Source organism: Myodes glareolus, chromosome 25 (genome assembly GCF_982192425.1).
Source record: "Myodes glareolus chromosome 25, mMyoGla1.1, whole genome shotgun sequence".
NCBI lineage: Eukaryota > Metazoa > Chordata > Mammalia > Rodentia > Cricetidae > Myodes > Myodes glareolus.
The window spans coordinates 16,991,400-17,013,785 of record NC_142050.1 but is presented as its reverse complement, the minus strand read 5'-3'; the positions used below and the strand labels follow the sequence as shown (position 1 = coordinate 17,013,785).

The following is a 22,386-nucleotide window of genomic DNA, read 5'->3' as shown; positions in this document are numbered from 1 at the left end:
CAAAGCAATGTGTGTTACCCTCTCTGAGGAGTGGATGGGGGTGGGGTGGGAAGGACTGGGAGGAGGGGAGGGAGCAGAAACTTGGATTGCTATTTTTTTTAAATCTAATAAAAAAATAGTGTATTTTCTGGCTAATTTGAATAATGCTGCCACAAACAAAGTTGTTCAAAAATCCTTGTAATATGGGCTCACATTCTTTGTATATATGTCCAAGAATTCTTGGGTCTTGAAGTAGTTTGGTTCCAAATTTTCTGAGAAACTGCCTGGAGTTCAGTCATAGAGAGGAAAGAGCTATATTACGAGCAAAGGGGCCAATACCATGATGGGGAAACTCACAGAAACAATTAACCTGAGCAAGTGGGAGCTCACTGACTCCAGACAGACAGCTGGGAAACCTGCATAACACCAAATTAGGCCCTCTGAATGTGGTTGATAATTGTGTGACTTGGGAAGTTTGTGGGGCCCCTAGCAGTGGAACCAGTGTTTATCCTTAGTGCATAAACTGACTCTTTGGAGCCCACTCCATGTGGAGGGGTACCTTGCTCAGTTTCGTTCTTGTTTTCATTGTTGTCAACTATCTGATGGTACCTGCTCATAAACAGAACATACATAAACTGCAAAATTCATAAAGATTTCAATTCATGTTATCAAATTCAACCCCTCTCCAGGATTCCTGCCCTCAGTATCTTTCTGACATCACCTCTGATAATAGGCACCATTTCATTTCGTATGGTCTCAGGCTCTACCACCCCAATCACAAACATGATTTTTAAAAGTGGTCCAGAAAGTAGAAACAGCACTAAGGCTGCAAATCATCATTTGTGTGCTCATTGGATTGGGTTGCGCAGCAAAGCACCAGCCATGGTGCTTAAACGGGAGGTTTGATTGCATTTGCTTTGGTCGGGTCTTGTTTGGTTTGGATTTTTTTTCAGCTGTCTACTCAGGACCAAGAGTAGATGTCAGTTTTTATGCCATGAATCACAAAGAAGCAATGAGATGTTTTAAAAATATTTAATTAGTAAACAATAAATACCTGATTGTTCTCCACAGTGATTTTACAAAAGTTACTAAAATGTTAATATAGGGCTGAGTAGGTAACTCAGTCAGTAAAAGTGTTTGCCTTACAAGCACAAAGACCAGAGGTCAATTCCTAGAACCCATCTAAGAAAAGTAGCAGGTTGAACAGCTGGGAGACAGAAATGAGTAGACCTAGAGCTCTCCTTGGTCAGCAAGTCTAGCCTTATTGGTTAGCACCAGGCCAATGACAGACCCTGTGTGAAGGAGGTAATATCAGTCCTAAGAAGGGCACTGAAAACTGTAAGTCTGTTTTGGCTTACACACACACACACACACACACACACACACACACACACACACACACAATAAACTAGATGAAAGAAGACAGCACAAACCTATAGTCTACCACTGGGGAGGATGTGCAATAGGAATCAGAAGCCCACAATCAGCTTGGACTAAGCCTGAGTTACATAGAGAGAGAAACAGAAAGACACAGAGAGAAGATAAATAAGAAAAGAGAGAGCAAGAACAAAGAACACAGAAAAATGAGAGGAGAGGGAGGGAAAGGAGAGATCAAGAAGAGGGAGAAAAATATGTATTATCTAAATTTTTCTCTAAAGTAAATGGCTATACTTATAGCTAAAAAAAATACTTTACTATGTGAAATCTCAGTGTAGTAAATCTCAGTATTTTGTATCCTATTGTATCATTGACTATTAGAAATCAGAATGCACATTTTCACCTGGGAATGTTTGATAAGTGTAATGAGAATATACTCCAGAATTCTGAGACATCAGATTGAAGTTACATAGTATAAAAGTAATGGTAAATATTCCTAACATACAGTCTTTTCATTATTAAAGATAGATATCATGAAAGGAAATTAGTATGTTCATCATCTGTTCTTTAGCTGTACTAATTAAATATTTTATTAATGATTAACAGAAACCCTGTCCTGGCATATTTTATTTTACTATGCCACTGTAGTTCTGTCATGCATCCAACACATAAATCTTACACTGATTCTATAAATGTGGAAATGAAGGATCTCTGGGAACATAATTCCAGGGTTTATACGTGATTTTTATTATTAGTCTATAAAGCTGTGTTTGGGGGATTCATTCTGTATACTTCATACAGTTACTAAAAGGCATAAAGTATCACTTACATAGTGAAGCCATTACAAGAAGCATATTCCTCGCTATAAATCCATGAGCATTTGCAAGGTAAGTCCATACCTTGCTGAAGAAGAAGTTTTATGGAACTTGTTGGTTCAACAATGAGAGCAAAATCATAACAGCTGTTCTGAAACAAGACATAAACAAATTTAATCTTTTGAACTTACCATTCAAGCATAAGGCCTCTACTCTTACAGAATCAGGAAGAGAACAGGAAATGTTGGGTTGGTTTGCTCAAAATTGCACAGCAGCCAGAGATCATGGGACGGCACCTAAACACAGACAGGAAGAGCTAATTTATTGGCTTTCACTCTCTGCTTCCTGGAAGCCTCCAACTTTCAAGATGTCTCAAAATTTCATGAGAGGGACTATTGGAAGCCCTAGGTCTTCTCTCCAGTTAACTACAACATTAGCTTCTGTGTAAGATTCCAAAGTTATAAATGATGATAAAAACTTAAAGCTACTTATATGATTAAGCAGTTAGATTTTATACTATACATTGAAAAAAAGGACATTTGAGAAGTATAGGTAATTTGCCCAAAATCATATCATATGGCTAAGATATATTAATATCTTAATAACTGAGATATATTAATAACTTAAGATATATTAATAACTATGTGCATTTACATGGTCTTATGAGGCAATTGCAATTATGTGGCATCTTACTTAGCTTTGCTTATTATGCCTCTGCCTGTGATTGTTAGCTGATGTATTTACATCTGCTCCTTTCTTTAGGAGGAATTTTACTATATTTTCAGTTTTTTTCAGCAATGGCAAGTAAAAGCAGAGTGTAGCCAACCTGTGAAGGTTATTTCAAAATAGTTAAACAATTTTTACTTCTGTGCCTTTTAGGTTTAAGTGCAATTTTTAAAGTATGCTCATAAGAAACACCTGAATGTATTCTCTAACTTTTGACATATTTTAATATCTAACATAAATCTCTGACTCTGAATGTAGATGGGCTGCTACATTTTTAAAAGCCAAATGGTATTCTAGGCTTCATTCAAAACATAGGTATAAAGTGACTAAGTTATGAATACCTATCACTTAATGTAAGTTTTCTATACCATTAATTCATATGTACCTAAAATTATATACAATTGTGTTTCTATAGTTTTATTTAATAATTTCCAAGACTATAGTATACACAAAATATCAACAAATGAAGCGACTAGATGCTTTTTCAAAATTTTTTTAGTTATTTACTACATTTCAAAAGAATAATTAGGTTTAGCATAATAACTAATCTTTAATTCAGTTCTATTATTATTACTGAGAAATAAAAACTTCAAATGACATTTATTATTCTATACTATCATTAGTTTGTGAAGAACTCAACCTGGCTTTACTTTGCTGATCATTGGCTGAAATAGCTTTATTCATTAGCCAATGAAAGGAACACATACAGTTATAAATCTATAACAATTTATAGAAATACTTTATATCTAATAGTTTTTCAGGGCTTTTTACCTCTCTTTCCCTCTGTATGTCCTAATCTATGTCTAGCTGGCTGGCAATTGCTTGGCTGGCTCCAGAAGTCACCTTCTCTTCTTTCCCCGTTTTTTCTCCTCTCCCCTAAAAGCAACAAAAGCACATAAATCCTCTGTGAATCACCTTTGAATATTTATTGCTCGTGCTTTTAGGAATTGTGCTCTGTTTAATTGAAATTAATATCTTTGCAGCCCACATAAATGATAATAAAGAGTTAACCTTCGTGGTTAAGGTTTGTTGTTAAATTAGTCATTTTTCTGTCTTGTACAATTCTCATTTCTAATACTTGATATTTATTTTTAAAATTTTTAATTTAAAAAATTATATGTGTAATCTTGTATGTATGTGTGTGTTTTTGTGTGTATGCGTGTCTGTGTAGGTTATTTGATAGCTTAAGGTCAGACTCGGGTTATCAGGCTCGCCAAGAACTGTCTTTAGCCCCTGAGCTATCTTTCTCTGCTTATTCAGATTTTTTAAATATAAAAATCAGTTTATTGTAATGAACTCACAAAAAAGATTATACAGCTAGATTAATATAGCCATTCAGACAAATACTTGCCCAAACCAAACTCTGTGCATCTCTTCTAGGAACTTGTATTCTGTTAGAATGACCATTCTGAGCCACGGAACTTTGTTTAGTGTTTAACACTTTTACCCTCAACCACATTTTTATGCACTTACCTACCAACACTACCACTACACACACACACACAGAGAGAGAGAGAGAGAGAGAGAGAGAGAGAGAGAGAGGCAGGGAGAGAGAGGGAGAGAGAGAAGGAGGGAGGGAGGGAAAAGTTCATGACTTGATTAAAAGTAGAAAAAGCATTAACTTTATTCCTTCGTTTATGACTCCTGTTCTTGTTTACATTCCATCATCTTTCATTACCACTAATTTACCTTTTCTTGTCTCCTTTCTATGTGTCACATTGTAGCTACACATCTGTTTGTTTGCATAAGTAAATGCATAAATTATAAACAGTATCTTTAGGGAGGAGAGCACATGGAATTTTTTTTCTTTCTAATATTGGGTCTCCTTAGTTATTATTACATGTTTCCATCAGAATTTGAACAACAAAAGAATTGAGATGCATTACTTCTAGAAATAGAGGTAGTCTACCTCTCTTGATTGAAAGCATCATTTTAGTGTTGTGGTAAAATCCTGAGGTAGTTTTTTACTGGAATCCTAAAATGGTCTTACTTATAATTGTTTCCCTTTCTTTGTTTTCTATTTGGTTTTGAGTCGTTGATTCTTTGAGCCTTTATTGTTTGCCTTTTCTTTAATCCTATTTGTCTCTCTCCCTTTGGTCTTCTTTCCCTTAGCATTTAATATTTTCATAGTTTATTTATATAGCATGTTTTATTATACATTTTGCAGCTAAATAGTATTCCTTTACATTCGTTCATATATTCATATCTTGGTAGAGGCATTTGAAATCTGTCTTAGATCGTGGTGAACAGTGATGCTCTGAACTTTTATGCACAAATACTTATTATTAGCACTGGTTTTCATTTCATTGGAGTGTATGCTTGGGAATATTAGAGTAATTAGTTTTCAATTTTTTGATGAATGGCCAGATTGATTTTTTTATGTTGTGTTAATTGTTGAACGGTCACAGTGATAAGTTTTTGAGGATAAGTAAAACCAAGCACTAGTAATATTTTTTTTCCTAAAAGCCACAGGTGTCAAATTCTCATAACCCCACGTCAACAGAAGAACAGCAGCTGTATTGGGCCAAAGGTTCTGGCTTTGGCACAGGTTCCACAGCATCAGAATGGGACGTAGAACAAGCCTTAACCAAACAGAGGCTAGAAGAGGAGCGTGTGACTTGTCTTCTGCAGGTGTGTTTGCTAATTTGTTAAACTGTCAATGATCATCATTAAATTATTTTTATTTGGTCTGTTTTTTAAATATTGATGACTTAATCAATCATTCTTAAGTACATTTTTTTCTCCTTTTGTTGAGATGTTTCGTGTAGTTTAGGCTGTCCTTGAACTGCAAATCTTCCATTTCTTCACCTTTGGAGTTTAGTCATGACTGGTGTTCACCAGCATTCTTATCTATTTCATGCTCACTTTTGTTTTCTTCTCTAAATACATTATAAAAGCCATGGGTTAAAAAATGGTCTTTCATCCATGCTTGTATTCTAAATACCTTCCCTCTTAATTAGCTTCTCACCTGAAAGAAACATGAGGGGAGGCAATTACCCTGTGACTTCAAGATGCTATCTGCCTGCTAGTCACCCCTTTGTCTCATCATAGAGTCTCTGCCCTCCTGTGTTAAAAAATTAGCATTTATGTTCATTCTGTGCTGGAACTGAACCCAAGACTTTATACCTGTTAACTATATACTTAACCACTGAATTGTACCTATAGCTCATTTTCAATTCTCTTTTCTAAATTGTGTTATACTGTTTCCAGAATGAAGCAAGTTTAAGGTTGGAGAGAACATTTATATCATATAAACAAGAAGTTGCTCGCCTAAATTGGTATCGTTTTTTAAGTGTTATTTTCCATAGTTCGAGGATGGTATGCTCATAATAGTACAGAATTCTAAGATTGCAGCACTCTCAAAGTGAATCCATCCAACGAAACTCAACAGTAAGGACTGTGAATGTAAATCAGTGTAATGTTTGCCTAGCATTCCTGGAACCCCTTGATTTGGTCCTCAGTACTACTTAAAATATAAAGAATGGTAATTAATGCTTGTAATCCCAGCCCTAAGGAGGTGGAGGCAGGAAGGTCAGAAGTCAAGTTCAGTCTCAACTACAGAGCAAAGTAGAGGCCAGAAGAACTACTTGAGACTCTAAAAATGGTAAAGAAAGCCAAAGGAAATGATCAGTAATGTTTGAGTTGCTGGCAGTGGTGTAGTCACTAGCACCAGTGTGTGAAGAGTCAAACTAAAATGTCCCTTTTTAGCCAGGTTTGATACCTCAAGCTTGTAGACCTAAACTCAACTCAGGATCACTGAAAAATCCAACGGCATCCAGTTAGAAAACCTGACTTTGAGGTTTGCCAGGGCCACATAGGGAAAAGCTGTCCCCAAAATAAAAAGTAAATAGTCAGAATATATTGTATGAAGAAAAAACAATCTATATTCAGTTAGAAAAAATAGGGTCTTCTATTCAGAATGTGGTTAAGTAGAAAATACATGTCTTGAGTGTGCTAAGATTAAATACCTAATTATAAAACATCATTGAAGTATATGAAACTGAACTCCAATGTGTTTTCAACAATTTAGGTTCTTGCAAGTTATATAAACCCAATGAGTGGTTCTATAAATGGCGAAGCCCAGACGTCTCATGAGAGCCAAGGACAGAACAGTAGCGCTCTGCCTTCTGTGCTTCTGGAGCTTCTCAGTCAGTCCTGCCTCATCCCCGCCATGTCCTCCTACCTGCGAAATGACTCTGGTAAATCACCTTATATGATAGACTTACAATCTTTATTATGATGCGCTGGTGTGAATATGGTAGGATTCTCTTTGCTCTACTTTCAGGAAAGTATAAAATTACATACAATGGTAGCTTGAAAATAAGTTAATGAAAAATTTAAGTCCATGATACTTGCTATAATAAGGTGATGAACTTTTTGAAATTAGTTAAAATGTACCATAGGCACTTATTTTGTCAATATGCAACAGATTAAGGATTGTTTATCATGGGCTTTCATATTGTTACATCCCTCTCTTGTCTCATTCCTGTCTCGCTCACACTGCTCCCAGTTCTTCCCAAATTGCCCTTTTTCTATCTCCATGTCTTTTTTCCTCTACATAAAAAAGAAAAAAAGATTTATTTACTTGTGGATGCATGAAGTCATATGTTTGTACATGTGTGCACAAATATACATACATGCCAAAGTGCACCTTTGAAAGTCAGACCAGGAGTCAGTTCTTTTCCCCATGTAGGTCTCGGGTAGGTTTTTAGGACCTTATCCATTGAACCATCTCCCTTTGTAGTCTTTTGATTTCTACTTCCTTGATGGCTAATCATGGGGAAAATTGTGTATTTGTTGACCATTTATGCCTCTCTTTTAGTATTGATTCAGTTAAGTTGTTCATTCGTTGGCTGGATTCTTTGAATTTTGAGTTTAACTTTACCAGTTCTTTATATTCTTTATATTAATATTGTGTCAGAAGGATAGCTGAGAGCCTGGTGTTAGAGGAAGCCATTGTTAAATTTGTGTTATAATCATTAATCATCTCTCAGATCTTTTTACTTGTAGTGTAATACTGGATATGCTAATGTTGACCCAATTTAATTTTAGATTTTAACTTTTATTTAAGAAATTTAAGGTTAGTAAATGGGTTTTAAAAAACATGGAAATTTATGCAGATTTAGTTTTGTTCAGTTAGATTCTGAACAGTTCATCTTCTTTAGCAGGAATGCTTAAGGAATTAATTTTTTCCTATTAAAGCCCTTTAATACGTTGGTTCTTTTTTGCCTAGCCCTGTAGTAGGTATAAAGGAAAATTTATTTTTATCATATGTAAGTAGAACCATACTTCTAAGTGTTTGGTTTCTGTTCATCTCAACAGCAAATATAAGTCACAATATTTAGCAAATCTCACTGAAATGAGGCAGCCACTCATTTTGGTTTTATTTGTATTCTGATGATGTTCAGGTTACTTATTTATGCTCAGAATATTGTTTGTTACTGAGTTTTAAATATTACTGGCCCTTTTATATTTACTCTTACAAAATGTCTTTTTTTAAAAAAAATTGGATCACTTGGATTTTTTGCATTGAGTTTACGTTTTATAGTTATTAAATTGTTTGCGGAAGTTTTGCTTTCTGTACTTTGCCTCTTGATCTTTTGGTAGTTTGTTTTGCTGTCCATAGGCCTCTTGGTTTGATGTATAGTACATTCATTATGTAGGCTTCTTATATATGAAGGGAGAGATGGCTCTGCAGTTAAAAAAGTACTTATCGCTCCTGCAAGGCACTCGGGTTTGGTTCCCAGCACCCACACGGAGGCTCACAGCAACCTGTAGCTCCAATTCTAGGGTATCTGACACCCTCTTTGGTCCTCTAAATGCGTCAAGCATCTATGTGGTGCACATATATGCATACATGCAAAATAAGATAAATCTATTCTTAAAATCTCTAAGAAATTACTCTATGATCTAGAAATCTCACTAATAGCCAGGATACAACTTAAATAAGATAGGTATATAAAAACAAATACTACACGTTCTCATTCATTTGTAAACGTTAAAAACATGGAGCACTTGATGCTAGAGAAATGACTTAAGGGTTAAAAAGCACTACTGGCTCTTGCAGAGGCCCTGGGTTCGATTTCAAACACCCTTGTGGCTACTCAGAACCATCTGTTACCCTAGTCTCTATTGATCTGATACCGTTTTCTGGCCTCTGAGGATACCTGGCACCCGCATTTGTTCTGGGAGAATTGTAGTGTTTCATAACACTTGGCCAACCTAGTCTGCAGCAGTTAAATTACAAATTTTAGACTAAACAAAAGAATTTGAAAGATCCCAACATGTATAGCTAATTCATATTTTGGAAATACAAATGATAATTGCTCAGCCAGTGAAATGGTTCAGCAGGTAAAGACACATGCTACCAAAATGGAAGAGCCAAGTGCAATCCCTCAGACCTACAGGTGGAAAAAGAAAACTGACTTCTGTATGTTGCTCTCTGACCTCTAAGCACGCGCTTTCCCTCTCACCTCATAAATGAATAAATGTTTTTTAAAAAGAAAAGTGCTAATTGTCTTCATTTTTAACACCATCTATTGTATATACTCATTATGATACTGTACATAGTAAATTGGAGTGCCATATGATAAAAATCTAATAAAGAGCTGGGTGGTGGCGTTGCACACCTTTAATCCCAACACTCAGGAGGCAGAAGCAGGCAGGTTCCTATGAGTTCAAAGCCAGCCTATGTTACAGAGCTAGTTCCAGGACAGTCAAAACTACACAAAGAATCCTGTCTCAAAAAGCAAATAATCAAGCAAAAATACAATGAACAGAAAAGACAGTTATTTTTGCTAGAAATTTCTTTTTTTTCTTTTCTTTTCTTTTTTTTCTCAAAGTTTATTAAAATACAAAAGTATCCATTTCTGCCCCTCCTCCCAACCCCCTCCCACTCCCCCCCACTCCCTCTCCTCCTCCCTCTCCATCCCTAAGAGCAGTCAGGGTCTCTGGCCCTGTGGGTAGTTCAAGCTCCTCCCCACTCCCTCCAGGTTCAGGAAGGTGAGCATCCAAAAAGACTGGATCCCAGAAATCCAGTATATGCAGAGGAAGCAAGTCCCAGTGTTATTGTCAATGGCTTTTCAGAAAGACTCCGGCCAGCCACATTCAGAGAATCCAGCCTCATTCAGAGAATCTGGCTGGATCACGTGCTCGCTCAGTCCCAGTCCAACTGGCCTTGGTGAACTCTCATTAGATCAGTCCCCTTGTATCAGTGGGTGATCGCACCCCTCGCGGTCCTGATTTCCTTTTGCATGTTCTTCCTCCTTCTGCTCCTCATTTGGACCTTGGGGGACTCCGTCCGGTGCTCCAATGTGGGTCTCCATCTGTATCGCCATCCATCGTCGGATGAAGGTTCCCTCTGGTCTTGCCTTCTTTGCTCACGTTCTCTTTCCTTCTGCTACTCGTTTGGACCTAGGAAGTTAAGTCCAGTGTTCCAATGTGGGTCTCCGTCTCCATCTCCATCCATCGCCAGATGAAGGATCTCTCTGGATAGAACTTCTCAGCACTGCAGCAGGGCTACCTGGTGTTTCCAGGACCCAGGAGACAAAAGGGCGGCCTAGAAATTTCTTAGGTAGATAGGAGAATCTTGTACGAAGAATATGTTCATGTTCACTCATGCATTTTATACAATGCCAAAATGCATTTGTTGGCCAGTATCATTTTAACAGGTAACGTTTAGTTAGCCTGCAGTTACCTCACTTGCCACCAGATGGAAGTACAGTGTCACTTTTAGTGATGTTTGTAAAAAGTCTACAAGCAGAAGACTTTCTTATCCTTAAGATTACTCTCATTTGGGGGGGGGGGGAGGAAACCAACATTGTCATGTCCCCTTCCTCCTGAAAATAATATAGTAAGTCTTGTAGCACATTACGTTACTTGATATTCACTTAGTGGGGCATGCACCTTTTAGTTCTGGTTTCGAAACATGATTTTTTTTTTTTTTTTTTTAGAGTTGAAAGATAAATTAGAGCTCTTCTAAGACGTATTTGTGTTTGTGTCCAGGAAACAGAGAAGAGGGTCTCCCCCAAGGAGATTACCCCACAGAATATGGGTAATCATCTCAAGTGAAAAATTGCACAGGGGGGTTGGAGAGATGGCTCAGCGGTTAAGAGCATTTCCTGCTCTTCCAAAGGTCCTGAGTTCAATTCCCGGCAACCACATGGTGGCTCACAACCATCTGTAATGAGGTCTGGTGCCCTCTTCTGGCCTGCGGGCATACACACGGACAGAATATTGTATACATAATAAGTAAATAAATAAATATTTTTAATAAAAGAAAAATTGCAGAGGTATTTATGTAATCCATTCATGAGGTTGATCTTTCACTAAGAAATTTTAACCCAATTCTTGTATAGAATCTAACTTTATAGGCTAGCTAGTCATAGTCCCATGCTCCCCCGTCTTTAATGTCTTCATTCTTGGGACAGCAGTGTGCGCAACCATCTAGGCTCCTTGCTTGGGGTTTTATTAAGCCTAACACTCAGCTGCACATCCATGTCACAGATAATGAAATTTAGAAGGAGATTTTGAAAATTAAGAATTAAGTTGTGAAAAAAGCTAGAATTTAGCCGGGCGGTGGTGGCGCACGCCTTTAATCCCAGCACTCGGGAGGGAGAGGCAGGCGGATCTCTGTGAGTTCGAGGCCAGCCTGGTCTACAAGAGCTAGTTCCAGGACAGGCACAAAAAACTACAGAGAAACCCTGTCTCAAAAATAAAAAAAAAATAAAATAAAAAAAATTTTAAAAAAAAGCTAGAATTTAATATAACTAGGGTTTATTTTGCCTTTAACTTTACAATAATGTTCAATTTATAGCATAGTTGTAAAGCAGTGTAGTCTTACCCATCAACCATTTCTCCAGGAATGCTGCCATTTTTGTTTTGTTTTGTTTTGTTTTTCAAGACAGGGTTTCTCTGTAGTTTTGGAGCCTGTCCTGGAACTAGCTTTTGTAGACCAGGCTGGCCTCGAACTCACAAAGATCTGCCTGCCTCTGCCTCCCAAGTGCTGGGATTAAAGGCGTGTGCCACCACTGCCCCACCATGCCATCTTTTATAGCTATAACAAGTTATCAAAATGAAAGATTTGACATTAGTTCAGTGGTTAACATATATAGGACCTTCTATCTTCTCTCTCTTCTTTTTCTCCATGACTGATTTCTATCTTGGTATCCCATCTGGAATAGCTTGTTGCTTTTATTCATTTTCTCCCATTCTCCAGTGTCTATTTCCTTCTGATGTCTTAGTATTATTTTGTTTATTGTGATCCCCTCACTCTTTAAGAGAACTGGTTTGTTTCTTTCAAGACTTTCCAATTTCGAGAATCCTTTTATCCTGATTAGACTAGGATTATGGGTTTGGATAGAAAATACAACAAAAGTAATAGTTATACACTCAAAGAAAAATCAGTTCCTCTTCCTAACACCCAATAGTTGCTATGAGCTCCTCAATAGGGGAGAAGTCTCATCGACTTCTCCTATATAAATCTTGGAATGTTAAGTGACTGTCTTGTGCAGGTGACCATACCTGTTGTGCACTTCTGAGTACAATGAACATGTCATCTCAAAAGACAGCTCATAGTTCTCCCTTCTTGTGACTCTTACATTCTTCCTTTCCTTCTTTCATGATGTTACCTAAACCATGGGAGAGTTAGTGAAGATATACCATTTAGAACAGTCACTTATTCTCAGTACTTTAGCCACTTATGAATCTTTTTTTAAATTTACTTATTTATTTATTTATAAGAATTTCCACCTCCTCCCCTCATCCCAATACCCTCCCGCTGCCTCCACTCCCTCTCCTCCTCCCTCTCCAGTCCCAAGAGCAGTCAGGGTTTCCCGCCCTGTGTGAAGTCCAAGTTCCTCCCCCCTCCCTCCAGGTCTAGGAAGATGAGCATCCAAACAGACTAGGATCCCTAAAAGCCAGTACATGCAGACGAGACAAGACCCAGTGCCATTGTCAATGGCAAAAGTTTAACTTCATCCTTTCCAATTCAAATCCCCTTGATCCCCTTATGTTGTCTTGTTGCTATTGCTAGAACTTCAAGCACTATATTGAAGAGGTTTGGAGAGAGTGGACAGCCTTGTCGTGTTCCTGATTTTAGTGGAATGGCTTTGAGTTTCTCTCCATTCAATTTGATGTTAGCTGTCGGCTTGCTGTATATTGCTTTTATTATATTTAGGTATGATCCTGTATCCCCAATCTCTCCAACACCTTTATCATAAATGGGTGTTGAATTTTGTCAAAAGCTTTTTCAGCGTCCAGTGAAATGATCATATGGTTTTTTTCTTTCAGTTTATTTATATGATGGATTACATTGATAGATTTGTATATGTTGAACCAGCCCTGCATCTCTGGGATGAAGCCCACTTGATCATAATGGATGATTTTTCTAATGTGTTCTTGGATTGGGTTTGCCAATATTTTATTGAGAATTTTTGCATCGATGTTCATGAGTGAGATTGGCCTGTAATTTTCTCTCTTGGTTGTGTCTTTGTGTGGTTTTGGTATTAGGGTAACTATAGCTTCATAAAAAGAGTTTGGCAATGACTCTTCTGTTTCTATATTGTGAAATACATTAAGGAGTGTAGGTATTAGCTCTTCTTGGAAGTTCTGGTAGAATTCTGCATTGAAACCATCTGGTCCTGGGCTTTTTTTGGTAGGGAAATTTTTGATAACAGCTTCTAGTTCTTCACGACTGACAGGTCTATTTAGATTTTTCACCTGGTCTTGGTTCAACTTTGGTATATGGTACTTACCTAAAAAATGTCCATTTCTTTTACATATTCCAATTTGTGGCATACAGGCTTTTGTAGAAAGATCTAATGATTCTCTGAATGTCCTCTGTGCCTGTGGTTATGTCCCCCTTTTCATTTCTGATCTTATTAATTTGCATGTTCTCTCTCTGCCGTTTGATTAGTTTGGATAGGGGTTTGTCAATCTTGTTGATTTTCTCCAAGAACCAGCTTTTTAGTTTCATTGATTCTTTGGATTGTTTTCTGTGTTTCTATTTTGTTGATTTCAGCCCTCACTTTGATTATTTCCAGTCTTCTACTCCTCCTGGGTGAATCAGCTTCTTTTTTTTCTAGAGCTTTCAAGTGTGCTGTTAAGTCTCCAATGTGTGCTTTCTCCGTTTTCTTTAATTGGGCACTGAGTGCTATGAACTTTCCTCTTAGCACTGCTTTCATAGTGTCCCATAGATTTTAGTATGTTGTGTCTTTATTTTCATTAAATTCAAGGAAGACTTTAATTTCTTTCTTTATTTCTTCCTTGACCCAGGGGTGATTTAGTAGTTGACTGTTCAACTTCCATGAGTTTGTTGGCTTCCTGGGGGTAGCATTTTTGTTGAATTCTAACTTTAATCCATGGTGATCTGACAAGACACAGGTGGTTACTAATATATTTTTGTATCTGTAGAAGTTTGCTTTGTTACCGAGTATGTGGTCAATTTTTGAGAAGGTTCCATGAGCTGCAAAGAAGAAGGTATATTCTTTCCTATTTGGGTGGAGTGTTCTATAGATGTCTGTTAAGTCCATTTGATTCAATACCTCCAATAATTCTCTTATTTCTTGTTTCTTTTGGCATTTAGCTAGTGAATCATTCAGGCTGGCATTAGCCCTCGGTCAGCAGTAGCCTAGTTGATTTCTGGTTGTAAAGCAATCATGTGGATAAATTCCTGACCATGTCCTCAAATTTGACAAGGTGTGCGCTTTAACACTGCACCTTGATGCTTTCTGCAGTGGCCAATGAAACGAGTACCTGAGAGGAAAGCAGGAATAGCGGACTCTGAGAGAGGTCTGGATTTGAATTCTAATCCTTCTGTTTGCTTTGTGTGCGACATTGAGTCACTTGGTCTTGCTGGCCTTTAGTTTTGTATTTATAAAATGGAAACAATAGTCATTAAGAAACTGCTTGTGTGGGGGGAGGAGAGTGGAAAGCTGCCCAGAAAGGTGAGTAATAGCTCATGTGTGAGGTTTAGAATGTGCTAGTTTTGTTTCTACTTCTTAAGAAATCTGAGGTAAAATGATAGGTACTGTGGGGAAAAAATCATGACAAAAATCATTTGTTGTCATGAGAGATCTTTCTGTTTGCTTCTACCAGATGGCTATTCCTGTGGCATAAATAAGATCCCCTTCAGGAACTGTGACATTGGTGGGAAGAAATCAGATAGAAGCACTGCAGAGTTTAGAAAGAAAAGTCTTGACGTCAAGGTGATGGTAAATTATTCAAAAAACAATTACCCATGTCATCTGGGAAATGGGAATTAGAAACCGGCCTTAGACGGGCTATGGGTGGCAACACCACATGTAGAAGTGCTTTAGGAGTGATGCGATGCTATGAAATGTATATTCTTCTATGGTAGATAGTACAGCAGAGGAAGCATGTACTCTTATTTGTGATGATGTATTAGAATGGTATTGGGAAGGCATCTACCAAGGAGTTAGGAAAGAATCATTTGAAACTCAAGTATGTGATATAAAGCTTAACCATTTCAGAAATATTTCTGATGGCACCATGGTGTCACCATGGTATTTTTTGGAAAGAGCTCTATAGTCATTCCTTTATTGCTATCCAAAAATAATAAAACAAGTATTCAATTTAGCAGAGCTTGTAAGTCCTTATGTGCCACAGTGTGTAGAATCTAGAACCAAAACAGCAGGTACTCATAATTGTAACTGGGTGGAAATTAATTAGCTCTCAATGTGGGATTAACCTTTCAGTTTGAGAAAGACAACGATCATTTGAATTGACTTATTCACCTCTAAAGTAGCAGCTTTCATTTAGAAGTCTATTAGGAATTCATGCACTCTCTCCTCCAGCTCCTTTAATATCCAGGTAGAGTTGATGTGATTTGTTGCTATGTATTTGTGGTGTAGCACCTCAAAAATCAAAGACCAAAAAGACCCAATTACTTTTTGGTGCTTAGTATCTAGACAGGAGTATGTTTTTATAATTTAAGTGTTAAGTACATTTTTTTTGCTTCACTTATTCCTCAGATTCTACTGTCTTTATTCCCCTGTCATTTTTGGATATGTGTGTGTGTGATATATTTATGTGTCTGTGTATAATGTGTATGTGTGTGTACATGTGTGTGTGTGTGGGTGTGTGTGCATGGCATATTTGTGTGTATATGTAAGGTGTGTGTGTGTGTGTGCATGGCATATTTGTGTGTATATGTATAGTGTATGTGTGTGTGCGTGGTATATTTATATGTGTGTGTGCTTGGTGTATTTGTGTGTGTATATGTATAGTGTATGTGTGTACATGGTATATATGTATAGTGTCTATGTCTGCTGCAAGCCCGAGTGCTGGGTTACATATGTGTGTCTCTGGGTCAGGCCTTTATGTGGTTGCCACGGATCTGAACTCATGCATGTTCATACATGCTTACCAAGCATTTTACTCACTGACCCATTTCCCCAGGTGTCCCTCACCCTATCAGTTTTTGAGGGTATATTCTCTCCATCCCTAAATATTTTTCCAGCTTTGCTCCCCTTAATCATTTATTTAAAATACGTTTGAGTTTATTTTTTATTAAACCTATTATTTGAGGCCATATTCTGAGCATGGGTCTCATGTATAGACCTGACCAGTATCCATGGTCCTGACCAGTAGTTAATAAAGCTTACTTCAAATTTGGCTAAAAATCTATTATTTGAACTTACCACTTAATTTATTTATTATTAAAATGTTACTGAATACTAAGCATATGTTGAATGCATTTATTAATGTGAGACTTTTACGTTTTAGTCTTGTTGGGGAGAGTTCATGTATACAGGTAATTACAGTCCACCATGGAAGGACTTATTAAGAAAGGGATTCAGCCATAAATGATGTCTAGTAAGTAATACTTGGTTGTGTTTGCTTTAGAGTTTGTTGTTGCCCATCAAGAACTTTGTCCTCATGGGGACTGGATAGAGGGCTTCCTAACTCAGCTGTATGTGTTTTGTGTGTTACTAGGAAGGAATGTTAGGGAAAGCTTCCCTGTCATTAAATACCATAATGGCTGGTTTCATGTCAACATGGTACAAACTGGCATCATTTTGGAAGAGATTGCCCTGTCTAGATTGCCCTGTGGACAAGTCTGTGCTGAGTTTTTTTTTTTAATTTTTAATTTAATTTTATTTTATTTTGGTTTTTCGAGACAGGGTTTCTCTGTGTAGCCCTGACTGTCCTAGAACTCACTCTGTAGACCAGACTGGCCTTGAACTCAGAGATCTACCCGCCTCTGCCTCCAAAGTGCTGGGATTACAGGGGTGTGCCACCATGCCCAGCTACATTTTCTTAATTGATGATTGATATGGGAAGGTCCAGCTCACTGTGGGTGATGCCACCCATGGACTGGTGGTTTCAAGTGGTACAAGAAGGCAGGATGAGCAAGCCATGAAAGCAAGACAGTAAGCAGGGTTCCTCCACGACATTTGTATTAGCTGCTGCCTCCTGGATCCATCTTGCCCTGAGATCCTACCATGACTTCCCTCAGCAATGGAGTGTAACCTGAGAACTGTAAGCTGAAACAAACCCTGTCCCACTAAGTTTGTGGTCACCGTGTTTCAGCACAACAGTGGAAATCCTAGCTGCGACACCATCTTAACCGTAAATGTTATATGTAAAATCCTGGGACTTTTACTTCGTTTACTGTGATAGCAATTGCCTCCTTCCTAAATTACTTCCTATTCTTATTGGCTGGCTTACTGGTACTTTATTAATACCACTTCAGTTCCACTGACATCTCCTTTTGTGTTCAGTATTTCAGGACTTCCTATGGGCTGGAACCAGGACTATGTATTCTGGTCAATAGACAGGAGTCTTCAACGGATCTTCCAACATTTGGAAAATGCAAGGTCAGGAAACAGAGTTTCTCGGTAGGGGAGAGAGAGGGAGTAAAAGGAGGGAGGTAAAAGAAATGTGAGTTTGAGCAATGGAGAACAATATTTTGAGCTTTATTTATTCCATGTTTTATATGGGTATTTTACTTGGATGTGTGTTTGTGCACCACATGCATGCCTGATGCCCACAGAGGCCAGAAGAGGGCATTGGATCCCCTGGCACTGGAGTTACAAATGTTTGTAGACTACCATGCGGGTGTTGGTAAGCAAACTTGGGTCCTCTATAAGAGCAGACACTACTCTTAACTGCTGAGACATCTCTCTAGGCCCCACAGTGTATGTACATATGTGTGTGTGTGTGTGTGTGTGTGTGTGTGTATTTTTGTGCATATGTGCACATGTGTACCACATGTACATGGTGGTCAGCATACAAGCCACAGGAGTCAGTGCTTTCCTTCTAACATATGGTTCTTAGGGATCGAGCGCAGGTCTTCTGGCTTAATGGCAAGCACAGGTTGTGTGTGTGCGTGTGTGTGTGTGTGTGTGTGTGTGTCTGTGTGTCTGTGTGTCTGCAAAACTTGGGTGTCATTTCTGCGGAGCCATTCACCTGGATTTTTGAGATAATGTCTCTCACTCGGACTCACTAATTAGCCTTGGCTGTCCAGTGAGCCCCAGGGGACCCACTTTTCTCTGCTTCCCCAGCACTGGGGCACTATGTCCCTTTATTTTCATGTGGGTCCTGGGGATGGAACTCAGCTTCTCTCTTTGAATAGCATGTACTTTATTGACTGACTCACACATTTTGCTCTTGGTGGAGGGATTCTTTACACAAACAACTGATGTTTGTAAATGCAACCCCTCCTTTCATCTCTCCCTTAGACCAAAAGTGTTTTAGAATTGAAACAACCACTCTCTCTCTTCTTACTGATTTTGTGCCTACTGATTCCAAAGAAAATGAAGACATTTCTTTTTGTCAGGTCAACACTTATGGAAATGAGTTTACAAGAGTCCCAAAATTTTTCTTCCTCCTCTGTCTCTGACATTGTGGATCGGGAGGCTAGCCCATCTTCTTGCTACTGTAAGATGGGAAACAGTTCTTCTGACTCCAGTATGTCTGTATCATCCAGCGACAGCTCAAACCCGTCTTATCTTCCAAAGTGGAAATTCCGGAGCCGTAGTTTACTTGCTTTCTCCCAAAAGGAACTGTCCACATCCACTCCCAGAAGCCAGGGCTCATCCCTGCCTACTTTTCAGCTCTCTCCTTTAGTCAGAGGAGAACTGGAAGGACACATTGTAACATGATGGGCCGGGCCTGCTTGTTGGGGGTTTTTCTGTCCTGCCCACCCTCAGATGTTTAGTCCCAGAGAAAATCACACACAGGACTCCGAAAGTTATAAAGCTGATTGGCCCATTAGGTCAGGCTACTTATTAGCTAACTCTTACATCTTGATTAACCCATTTTTCTGATCTATTTTAGCCATGTGGCTCAGTACCTTTTTCAATGGAGCAGCTCACATCCTGCTGCTTCGGTGATCTGCGCAGGAGTGGGAGGAATCAACTTCCTCCTCCCCAGAATTCTCCTGCTCTCCTTGCATCATTTCCACTTCCTGTCTGGTTTTCCCACCTACACCTCCTGCCTGGCCAATCAGCATTTATTTAAAACATGATTGACAGAATACAGACAATTCTCCCGCACCAACACATATGTCAGAATGTTTCTATTTTGAGGGCACAAGTGGTGCCTCTGCCCGGGAAGAAATCCTGGGAAATACTCAATCATTTAATGGATGTACAAGGAGCCCCTGAACAAGGGCTCCCCAAAACCCAGTTACCTAAACTCATCCCTCAGAGTGCTGAGCAAAATACCAACCGATCTCCAGATGTTCCATCGTTTCATGTCCATGTGAACATTGGGGTGAATTCTGAATTAAGCAGGACAGAAGTGGCACAGCCGCTTACCTCAAACAAGCAGTTACAGTCTGAGAATGACCGCCAGGTTCTTAGATACAACCCTTTAGTTATATCAATGGGCACTCCATCTCCCATTAACATAGTTCAGGAAGAAAACACTGTACTGAAAAAAGGATTCAAAGCATGTGTTAGAGCTGAATATAGATCAGAGGGTCCTAGGTCTTCCAGAAAAAAGGATTCAGCCACAAAGGGCACAAGTAACTGATGTGGAACTGACAGCCCAGGTACCATGCTCAGCGATGGACAGTGTAAAGGTCACTCCAGTGGCATTGCTTCAGGTTATGGGCTTGATGGGAATGATCCCAGAATCACACGCTCAGGTGAGAGATGACATGGGGTTTCCCCCGCAGCCATCAAATCAAGCAGAAACAGCGAGTATAACTCCTGGGCCATTAAATCAAGTAATTGAACCAAAAACAATAACAAGTGTTCTGCATCCAGCTATGGAATCAAAGAGTATGGCCTCGGTACTTGTGGCCTAGATGCCGGCGACTCTGGTCCCTCCTCCTTTCACTTCCTCCTGCCCCTTGGGACTCCCGTGGGACCCCGTTTTGGGTACAGTGATGCCGGGAGGGATGTGGACGCAGGAATTGGCGCTTCTGAGAGGCTTCTCCATGGAGGCAGAGTGGTTGTCCTTGAAGCAGGCGGGCCTCTGTGGCTCAGGTGGGAGAGGGGCACCCTGGGGGAGTTAGGTTGGCGCCAGAGTGGGGAGGGTAAGGGGTGGCGGCCCTGGATACAGAGGGGGTGTCTGGAGGGAGGAAGTTTTGTTTAATGATCTGAGATCCAGTGCTTTGGGAAAGTTCCCGAGGGACAGACTTCATCTGATGTTTAATTTAGGACTGACAGGTAAAGACAATTCATCAGAAAAAAAAAATCGCGGTTGTAAAGTGTTGAGGCAAGTATGAACTAGGGAATCATGAGAGAACCGGTGTGTTTGGATTGGCCTCCTGCAGGGAATATTGAACGTGGGACTTCAGCAAAGGAAACTTTTCTTTGTCAGCTAAAATTTTTGTGGCTTTCCCGAAGAAGGGTGATATGCCTGTTGTTATTATTATCCTCAGTGTTTCTGTGTGTGACCTCTCCTTTGCTACTCATCGTCACTGTAGGTACCCTGTAACTCTAGATGTTGGTAGAATGAGAAGGATTTGCTCAATACTTAGTGATTAATGTATAGTCAGCATTCTAAGTTTATACTGTTTTGCATATTGAAATATTTATGTAATGGATTAACATTTACACTTAAATTACCGGACCGATTTTTTTCTATTACAGATGTTGGAGTTTTCTTGGACTTGCTGTTAGAAGGGAGCTATGAGACCATGTTCTTACATTCAGTGACACAAAATATTTTAAATTCAACAACGGTGGCTGAAGAAAAGATTGACAGCTACCTGGAGAAACAGATAGTAAATTTCTTGGATTGCGCTACGGATTTGGAAGAAATTGAAAGGTAGAATTGTATTTGAAATTTTCTCAGAGAAACACACTTTTGCAGGAGGGCTGGAGAGAGATGGTTCAGTGATTAAGAGCAGGTTTAGAGGACCCAGGTTCAATTCCCAGCAGCCACTTGGCGGCTCACAACTGTACAACTCCAATTTCAGGGGATCCAACACCTTCTTCTGACACCCATGTGCACCAGGCACACATGTAGTACACATATATACATCCAGGCAAATCACTCATATGCATCTAGTAAGTAAATAAACTTTTTAATTAATTTCTATTTTTTATTTTTTAAAAGATTTTATTTATTTATTATGTATTCAGTGTTCTGCCTGCATGACAGAAGAAGGCTTCAGGTCTCATAATAGATGGTTGTGAGCTATCATGTGGTTACTGGGAACTGAACTCAGGATCTCTGGAAGAACAGCCAGTGTTCTATACCTCTGAGCCATCTCTCCAGCCCCCACAAATTTTGAATACTTTTATGGCACCTTGGCACCACCATAAGCCCTGCTATTTAGCAGTTGATAAACCTGGACTCATGATATGACAAGTAATGTAACACAAGGTCTCTAGCCCAGAAGATCTTCCAGAATGAAAAATGACAGTGATGTAGGATCAAAATGAGTTTTGTATTTGAGAATAACACTTGCTTGGTAGTCGCTGCGAAAATTCCCAAAGCTTAGGTTTGATAGCTTAGCTATCAGCTTGTTCCCTTTTATGTTTCTTCTTGTTTTTTGTTTCACTTTGTAGCCTTGTCCTAGAACTCACCATGTAGACCAGGCTGCCCTCAAACTCACAGAGATCCATCTGCGTCTCTGCCTCCGAAGGGCTAAGATGAAAGAGGCGCATGCTTTAAAAGGTGGCTCATTTTCTTTAACGTGTAGACATAACTTGACTCCTGCTGTTTCCAGGCTACTGAGAGATGCTTGCATTTTCATTTACTCTGTTTCAGATTGTTATCTCTGAAGAGATTAGAGAACTGCATGTGTTAATCGTGGAACCCTCAGTTTACCTTTCTTCAATTAGGATGCCTGCACACTAGTTAAATCTAAACCTTCTAGAGGCTGCTCTTTTACTGTCCTGTGTTTGTTAGCATGCTTCCTCTTCTCATCCATCCATGACATCTGTCCAGAATTTTTAACCAGCTCCAAAAGTCATACAGTTTCATTCTGTCCTGTTTTTTAGAGAATAATTTCATACAGTCGTTTGAGGAATAAACCAATTACCTTGTTAGGCTGTGAAGATAA

General features: G+C 39.0%; 1 protein-coding gene across 1 annotated transcript in view; it reads right to left on the bottom strand.

The window, feature by feature from the left end:
- Window positions 1–410: 410 nt before the first annotated feature.
- Window positions 411–22,386, bottom strand: part of Ankrd7 (ankyrin repeat domain 7) — a 140,670-nt gene continuing 118,694 nt past the window's right edge. Inside the window, 5 exon segments of the mRNA XM_087901629.1 lie at window positions 411–588; window positions 2,186–2,304; window positions 2,307–2,322; window positions 2,890–2,954; window positions 2,956–2,997. Coding sequence (XP_087757755.1) covers window positions 411–588; window positions 2,186–2,304; window positions 2,307–2,322; window positions 2,890–2,954; window positions 2,956–2,997 — 420 coding nt within the window.